At 41.6% G+C, this 8205-nt stretch overlaps 1 protein-coding gene across 1 annotated transcript in view; it reads left to right on the forward strand.

The window, feature by feature from the left end:
• The window catches only part of RNF175 (ring finger protein 175), a gene marked incomplete at both ends in the record, with an annotated part of 33124 nt that extends 27085 nt beyond the window's left edge, over positions 1 to 6039 (forward strand). The window contains 3 exons of the mRNA XM_079771682.1: positions 702 to 835; positions 3586 to 3687; positions 5919 to 6039. Coding sequence (XP_079627808.1) covers positions 702 to 835; positions 3586 to 3687; positions 5919 to 6039 — 357 coding nt within the window. The remainder of the gene's footprint in view (positions 1 to 701; positions 836 to 3585; positions 3688 to 5918) is intronic.
• Between the last annotated feature and the right edge of the window lie 2166 nt (positions 6040 to 8205).

Consider the following 8205-nt stretch of genomic DNA (forward strand, 5'->3'; position numbering starts at 1 on the left):
AAAAACCAGAAACCATACCCCTTTAAAAATTCCCAGGGCCTCTGGTGCTTGCTGATGGGCAACAGAGGAAGAGAAGAGTTGTATGCCCCTCTTGTCCAGTGGGTCAGGAAGAAGAGATTTAACCTAGCAAGACAAACAAGTCTTGAAGCACCAACTTTCTGGAGACTTCTCACCTGATCACACCCATCCTCTGTCATCTTCACTTCAGCTAACAAATACGTAAACGCAATGCCTCGAGCCATTGGGATAGCCCCCAGTGACTTGAATTGATGGTGTATGCATGTGTGTGTCTCTGTGTGTGTGCGCGCAGGCACTACAATCACATGAGGATTAAGAAATATAGAGATACCTGGGTTTACTCCAGAGCTATGAATCTCTGGGTAAGCTTAAAAGCTTCCTGTGTGATTCTGAGCTACATCCCTGAATAGAAACTGTTCCTCTTGAATGATTCCTTTGTCAGAAGATTAGAGTGGAGATTATACTTAGCAATGTACTTTGGGTCTATTTGGGGTTCTGTGGGTATTTGTCTGGAAACCTCACACAGACTAGCATTGTTCCTATGGGGAAAAGTGTTTCAAATTCTAAACCAACGAGGAAGCAGTAAAGACTCCCTGTCCCAAAGCCTGGCAGTGTCTTCCCTGTGTTCAGAGAATGGTCTGTGCTCTCCTGTTCAACAATGCTCTGTGCATTTGTCCCAACAGTTCTACAGCGACAGTGGGATGCCCACAAGGAGCTTGTCAGACAGCATCTGTGCCGTCTGTGGACAAAAAATCATTGTGGAGCTCGATGAAGAGGGGCTCATTGAAAACACTTACCAGCTTTCCTGCAATCACGTGTATCCTTTTCATGGGAAACCATTTGGTCTTCGTGAAGCAATACTGGGAGGCACATTTCAAATAATCTGTGTTGGGTATGGGAGATGGCAAATCAGGTTAAGACTATCTCCTCACCTACCCTCTTTTCTCTCCTCCTCTTATCCACATTTCCCCTGCTTTGCTTTATCCTTCTGCCCATCTTTCTTCTTGAGACTTTCTGATCATCCCTGCGAATAATGAACTGCTAATTTAAGGTGAACCTTCTGCTCCAGTAATTTCCTTTTTTAAAAGGAATTTTAGTGCCACAGGGACAGGAAGGCTCATCATCTCTTCAGGATGCTGGCTGGACCGTTGGTGAAGCCATAAGTGAACAGGTAGCCAAGAAGGACCTGGGAACGAAGAGGGTTGAGGGGTGAGAAAAAAAGTAAAGTTTTAGGTGCAGGGAGAAACTTGGGACTAGGCGGGTGGAGCCCCGTGTCTGAAGCTCACAGGACCAAGAGCGACAAGGTGTGTTTTGCTTTGTCATCCTAGGAAACTGCTTGTGTCATTGGTGGTAACGGGTACAGGCAAATATCAGCTTTGGTCCTGCAAAGAGGATAATGCCACAGGCAGCAGGACACTGTAGATTACAAAAGGAGGAACCAAAATGTTAGCACCTAGTTCTTAGACCATTTGGCTCCTCTACCTATGAGTTCTGCCCCGAACAGCCATCTACTGGCTGAAGGATCTTGGGTGTTAGGGTTCAGTCAAGCCCAGGCCTGGAGATGAGCATTCTCTGGGAACTCCAGTAACTACTGAGGAGAACCTCAATATGTGGAAAGACGCCAAGATCAAGAGCCCTGTGCTGCCTACGCATGTGCCTCTGGATAGCAAAGTTGTGCTTGGGCTGGCCAACAACCAGTATTTTAACTCTTTTCTAAGTACATAATACTTTACTTTATAGTGTAATATCAATTTTACAATATTGCTATACACTCAGTTCAAAGCTCTGGCATTATGAGGCAGTTAAACCATCTGCCTCTTGCCTGAAAAGCCCACCTACCTCAGTCAGTAAGACCCTAGATGTGCAGCGCTTATGACTCAATTCTCTTTAATCCACACAGATTACACTTATTCAATACTGAGAGTAAAACACTGGATCAGATGCATTTGAAATGTAATAGGAACCTTTGCTCCAACATTTAGGCCTTGACATGTTAAGGTAAGAAACAAAGATACCCCATATGGAACTCAATGTTGATTTTTCAGTGGGATACCTTTCCCAAAAAAACTATCATTCTTAATAGAAATTGTCCAAGTCTGGCTGTAGTTTTAAATATGACTTACTTTTCAAATGTTGGAACAGAGCCCCTGCTGCCTTTTGCAGGTGGAAATATTTTCTCTCTCCACCTTTAAAAGCCCTCCTTGGGAATTGTACATGTGTGCGTATGTAATCCAAAATGCAGTTATCTTTAAATTTGCTTTGCAGGGAGTATTAATGGCCCAGGTCTTGCTCTGTAGCAAAGAAGCGTAGAGATTCTGGAGATGAAAGAGGATCTTAAAGAGGAGGTGAACTTTTCAATGCTGGCTCCAGCCCTTTCAAAGGGCCAAATGGGTTTTGCTTCAAACCTTTGTTATAATTCACCACTTTATCTTCACCCAAGCATGTTGCAAAAGTGACCCCAATCCCAAGAATATAAAATAGTGGAAACTGTTAGTTGCACACAGATCTAATATTGAGGAATTATTCGCACGGCCTTGATTGTCTACACCCCCACGACCCTCCATTTGTCAGGGCAGGGCCTTCTATATCATTGCTATTCACATGGATGTGTGGTAGGCCAGGCAGTAAATCATGAGATCTTGATCTAGAAAGCCACCTTAAGATCAATGGCCATAGAAATAAATGAATCAATAGGATGGGTCTCATTAAAGGTCATCATCCTACCCAAATCAACACTGTTGTGGAACCTGGGAAAATATATTTGCAAAAGCAATTGGCTTTGAGTGTTTCATTCAAATATCCATGCAATCCATAGGCACTTAGGCTCCGCCTAAGGTGCGGAGGACAGAGATGAATGAGATGTAGCATATGGTCCAGAAGAGACATGTGAGCAGACAGTCATGATACAGAGTGACACATAGTGCTGTGGGAAACTGGGTTCACTCTCAACTTTGGAGGCAAAGGGCCAGACGTTCTAGATAAGGGGATGTATACAACTAAATTGACAAATGCCTAGATTTACATTTTATTAAAGACAACCAGCTCCTTATCAGTAATAAAAAAATATAAGAAACCAATAGAAAGATTTGTAAGTTTATGACCACAAATAACTTAAATTCATCTAAGTGCGAAGACAAGTCTGATCACGTATAGATAGTGAGTAATGCACAAGAGTAGAATAGTGGAATGCTGTGGGAAATGCATGAGAAATGCACAGTAAGCTGGGCAGAGAAATAAAATGATGCATTTACATAAGATATTACCGTAAAAATGCATTTTCACATTCTTAATCTAATTTAATTCTTGTGAGAATAAAGTAAGGCCAAGAAGCTTGGTAGCTCCTTAGGGCCATAAAGCTATTGCAGCTCTGACTCCAAGCTCAGTCCTGGGGGATCCACTGTCCTCCAGGATCTCCCTCAAAAAGTGACACACACAATCAGGTCATGACTGACAGCCATTCTCTCACCCTCCACTACTCCACCCTACAGATGGAATCATTTCCAGCATGTCCTCACAAAGCAAACCTTGCCTTTCATATCTAGAAGCTTCCCTAACAAGATGCCCAAGCTTTCATGAATTCTGCATCCGAGGTTGGTGTATTGTTGGTAAAAAGCAGACCTGCCCTTACTGCAAAGAGAAGGTTGATTTGAAGAGGATGATCAGTAACCCGTATCCTTTTAAAAAATAAGTTGTGAAACGTTATCTTACATGTTTCTGGTGATGCATTCCTCCATCTAAACTTTCATTATCTCCATTGTAGTCACAACAGAAAACTGTTTGTTTTCCCAAAACACCTACCTCATCAAAACCACTTACTGGTCTCTTTTCTCCCCTGCATCTGCTGCTATTCTGGTTAGGAACTGAAGTGCCAAAAGAGACATACTCTACTCGTTATATTCCATATGTTCCGGTATAAGGGCGTTAGTGGAAATGTGATGGGACATTGCAAAAGATAGGTAAATATATGAGAAAACAGAGAGAGAGAGAGAGAGAGAGAGAGAGAGAGAGAGAGAGAGAGAGAGAGAGAGAGAGAAACAGATAGCTTGGAATTTTAATTTTAAAAGCCCCAAATGTGAACTAGAGTATGGAAAAGTATTTTTAAGGTGTACCAAATTTTACTATTTCCAGAACTAAGTAGGACTTTCCCCCCTGGATTTTGGCTTTTTAAATTCCCTGCCATGCCCTCATTTTTTTTCTTAGACTAAATCCTAGTGATAATAATATTGAAAGAAAATGAAGACCTACTGGCTTGGTCGGCTTATGGCAGCAACTAGGATTTCTGGAGAACCACGATCCCCATCTAAATAAACCCAAATGTCATTAAGGCACAGGCAGCTGATGGCCCCATCCAGAGCTGACTGCAGACACTCAGTCCTCAGCCACTGGTTCAAGGCCGTAACACACGTAATACACGTATCTCTTCCAGGGGTGAATGGGATGACAACATACCCCGCTTTAAGCAGGAGGCATTGAGAGGTTGGTATCAACCTGCCAAATACCCTCTCTTCTCAGAAGAGACAGCCTTTCTATACTTTCTGAGTCTCAGGCCCCTAAACTGTACAGTGCTAAAGCAGATACCGCCCTGGTTCCCGCCTCTCACCAACCCTAAATGCACTTTAACAATGACTGCTGGCAGCAGCCTCCCTCCCCCAATCTCTGAGGGTTGAGAATCCAAGAAAGACTTTCCTGTAGGGCAGCAGAGGAGGCAGCACTGATGGGTCTTTGGGTCCTTAGAGCCTCACTATAGCAACAGCCACCAGCTCCATCCACAGGCCTGCAGCCACCAGCTCCATCCACAGGCCTGCAGCCACCAGCTCCATCCACAGGCCTGCAGCCACCAGCTCCATCCACAGGCCGGGCCTTTCTCAGTGAGTCCGTGCAACCCAAGCACAACCAAAGCTAAAGGTGTGTGATACTCCTTCCTTTTCATCCGCTCTCCCTGAATTTCCATTCTCGTGTGAGGAGACCGAGCCCAGAACCATTTTGGGTGAATAACTTATAAAACCACAGTACATCAATCTTTGTTTTAAAATTGGTCACAATGTGATCATAAGTGTCACCTTAAATGATCATTAAGGTAATAAGGAAGAATTGGTTTATTTTTATAGTCTTCTGAGAATAAACTTTTGAATATTGCAGGTGCTCTTTTTACTGAGACTAAATAGAAGAAAAAGCCACATGTGAAAAACCTGCCTTCATGCGTGTAACATTGCTATCGGAGATATGATGTATTAAGTCCCCTCAGCACAATTTATCAAAGATACCAGGGAAAGGTATATCTTACCTATGAACACAAGTTCCCCTTTTTAGTATACAATGAATTTCCTCTGACGAGCTGCCCACAGGAAAGCCCGGAGCTGTTTGGCTCAGTTACAGCAGCTCCCGTTACCCTTGGCTTCCAGTGCTGCCATTCCCCTCTTCCTCCTTCTTTCAGTATGTGACCCTTGCCTTTCATTCTTGTTTTACAGTTGGGATTGTGGTATCAACTTTTATTATTAGAAATTAGGTGTATAAGAAATAATTATAGCCGAAACCGGTTTGGCTCAGTGGATAGAGCGTCGGCCTGTGGACTGAAAGGTCCCAGGTTCGATTCCGTTCAAGGGCATGTACCTTGGTTGCGGGCACATCCCCAGTAGTTGTTGTGCAAAAGGCAGCTGATTGATGTTTCTAACTCTCATCCCTCTCTCTTCCTCTCTGTAAAATATCAATAAAAAATATTTTTTTAAAATAATAATAATTATAACCAATGCTATAAAAATCATGTATGGAGTTTTTAAATGAGCACATAGAACTATGAAAGGAAATGCCCACTCATGCCATTGCTTATATTTGCAAATGATACTTACAAATATTTCTGCTATCTGGCCATGTGCAGAGCAACCTCCTTAACTGAGATGTAGCTGGGAGCGCACACACATTTTATATGGACAAATCCTGGATTGGCTTCGTTATTTGGTAGCCTGGCAACCCATGGTGATAGGAATAGTCCAAGGCATTAACTACTCACTAGGGCTGGAATGATACAGGAAGCAAGGTGTTGCATGTTGAAATGTTTTCAAATCCTTGATTCTAGATTGACTATTGATACTCGTTTTTTTAATTTTAGAGATGATTCCGAGAGTTTAGAGAACTGAATAAGATTTGGTGGTCTATCTAAGGCAATGTGTTTATGTGGAAAGAATTTAAAGAACTGAACAACGAAATAAACAAACGAAGCACGCTCTGCATCTTTCCCATTACAGTTGTTTTCTAATCCATACATGCGACCCGTGTATTACAAACGCCCCCAAGGACGTCCCTCCTCTGATCTGGCTGTAGAGTGTTACAGAGGTTTGCAAAGCACTTCTCACACAGACCATTTGGCGATAACTAATACCTTCTGACCAACCCAGCATCTTCAGAGAAGCCGGCAGAGTTGTTAAGTAATCTGCGGTTGAAGGATAAGGCCTTTTCTACTCTTTGTGCTGTGACCACTTGGCCACTTTGGCACCACTAAACCCTCCCATAGCGACAATTACTCCTGAAACCTCTAGACGAGGTGCCACGGCGCACTCAGTGGGCCAGAGCTATGCCAGGTTTCCTGAGTCTGCCAAATGCACGCAGCCCACCCAGGGGCTGCACTGAGGTGGAGAGAATCACTCTCAATCTTTTGTGCAACTCTGTGTACACACTCACACACACACACACACACACACAGTCACTGTTGCCATACTCTGCTTCTATTTTCTTCATAGCATTATCCATACCTGCAATCATATCATAGATTTGTTTCTTGTTTGTCTTTCCCTCCAATGAAGGCAGAGAATGTTATCTGTTTGTTTTTTCCCTCCTGTATCTCCAGCACTTGGAGAAGTGCCTGGTATGTAATAGGCACTCTATAAATATGTATTGAAAGAATAAAATAATCCTTTGGCAGGAGGGAACAAAATTAACAGAATAGCAAAGACCAGTCAGAAAGAATTAACCCATGAATGATATGTCAGACTCCGCAAAATTAATTCATTTTAAATTACTGGTCATTTGTTAAACAGCCAACACTGTATACATAACACCAGACATCTACTCTGTAATATTTAAAGGTATTACATTCATAAGAAGTAGAAAAAAACACACCCACTGTCAAAAATATTGGCAATGTACGTAATGCTATGCAAAGTTCCATCATTGTTTTAACAAAGAAACACACTAGGATTTCTACCTGTTGGTAATTAGCCTTCGTGAAATTGCCCAGTGCTTCAGTGTTATGATTGGTTCAGCATCCAGATTACTAGAAGATTTAACTCTGGTTTAATTCTCTACTCAGCCAACATTTCCGCAATTCAATACTTACTACATACCAGGAATGTACAAGGGTTAAGGAGATAAAACAAGATTCTTTATTTTATAGTCTTGATTTTACTGACAAATAAAAGAGCTCATAGTTGGATAAAATACTAACTAAACATTAGTTTTTCTTGTGGAAAAGAAGAGCCTTTAAATTGACCTCTGGCCCTAGCCAGTTTGACTCAGGGAATAGAGCATCAGGCTGCGGACTGAAGGGCCCCAGGTTTGATTCCAGTCAACATTCCTGGGTGTGGGCTCGATCCCCTTCCGGGGCATGCAGGAGGCAGCCAATCAATGATTCCCTCTCATTGATGTTTCTATCTCTCACTCCCTCTCCCTTCCTCTCTGAAATCAATAAAAATATATTTTTAAAAATAAACAAAATAAATTGACCTCTGATATATTTGCCACTTATCTTCGGTGGAAAGGTGCATAAAGGTAGCTTTTAGAACAATTTAGAACCCTGGGCAAGTAAGCCAGTATGAATTTGCTTGGAATTCTGAATGACCCTCAGAAATATGTTAGATAATAGCTAAACAATCTCAGGGGAAAAAATAAAGATGCTTTTTTTATGCATTTTAAGTATTTATAATTGAATCCCAATTTTGTGACGTTATATATACATATATATAGAAAATAATACAATAATTCATAAATAATAATACAAGAATAAACTCTGTGCTTTCCATACGAATAACTGTAGACCTATTTTTGCCCACCACTGTTTATATATAAAATAGTAGAGTCCTATACACTACACATTATCTGTGGTTATCTGAAGGTGCAAGGATAAGAACTGATTCTTATTTTCTTTTATATAATTTTATCTCTTTTCCAAAATTCCTATAGTGAACATGTTTAACA

The sequence above is a fragment of the Cnephaeus nilssonii genome (genome assembly GCF_951640355.1).
Source record: "Cnephaeus nilssonii genome assembly, chromosome: 5".
Lineage (NCBI taxonomy): Eukaryota > Metazoa > Chordata > Mammalia > Chiroptera > Vespertilionidae > Cnephaeus > Cnephaeus nilssonii.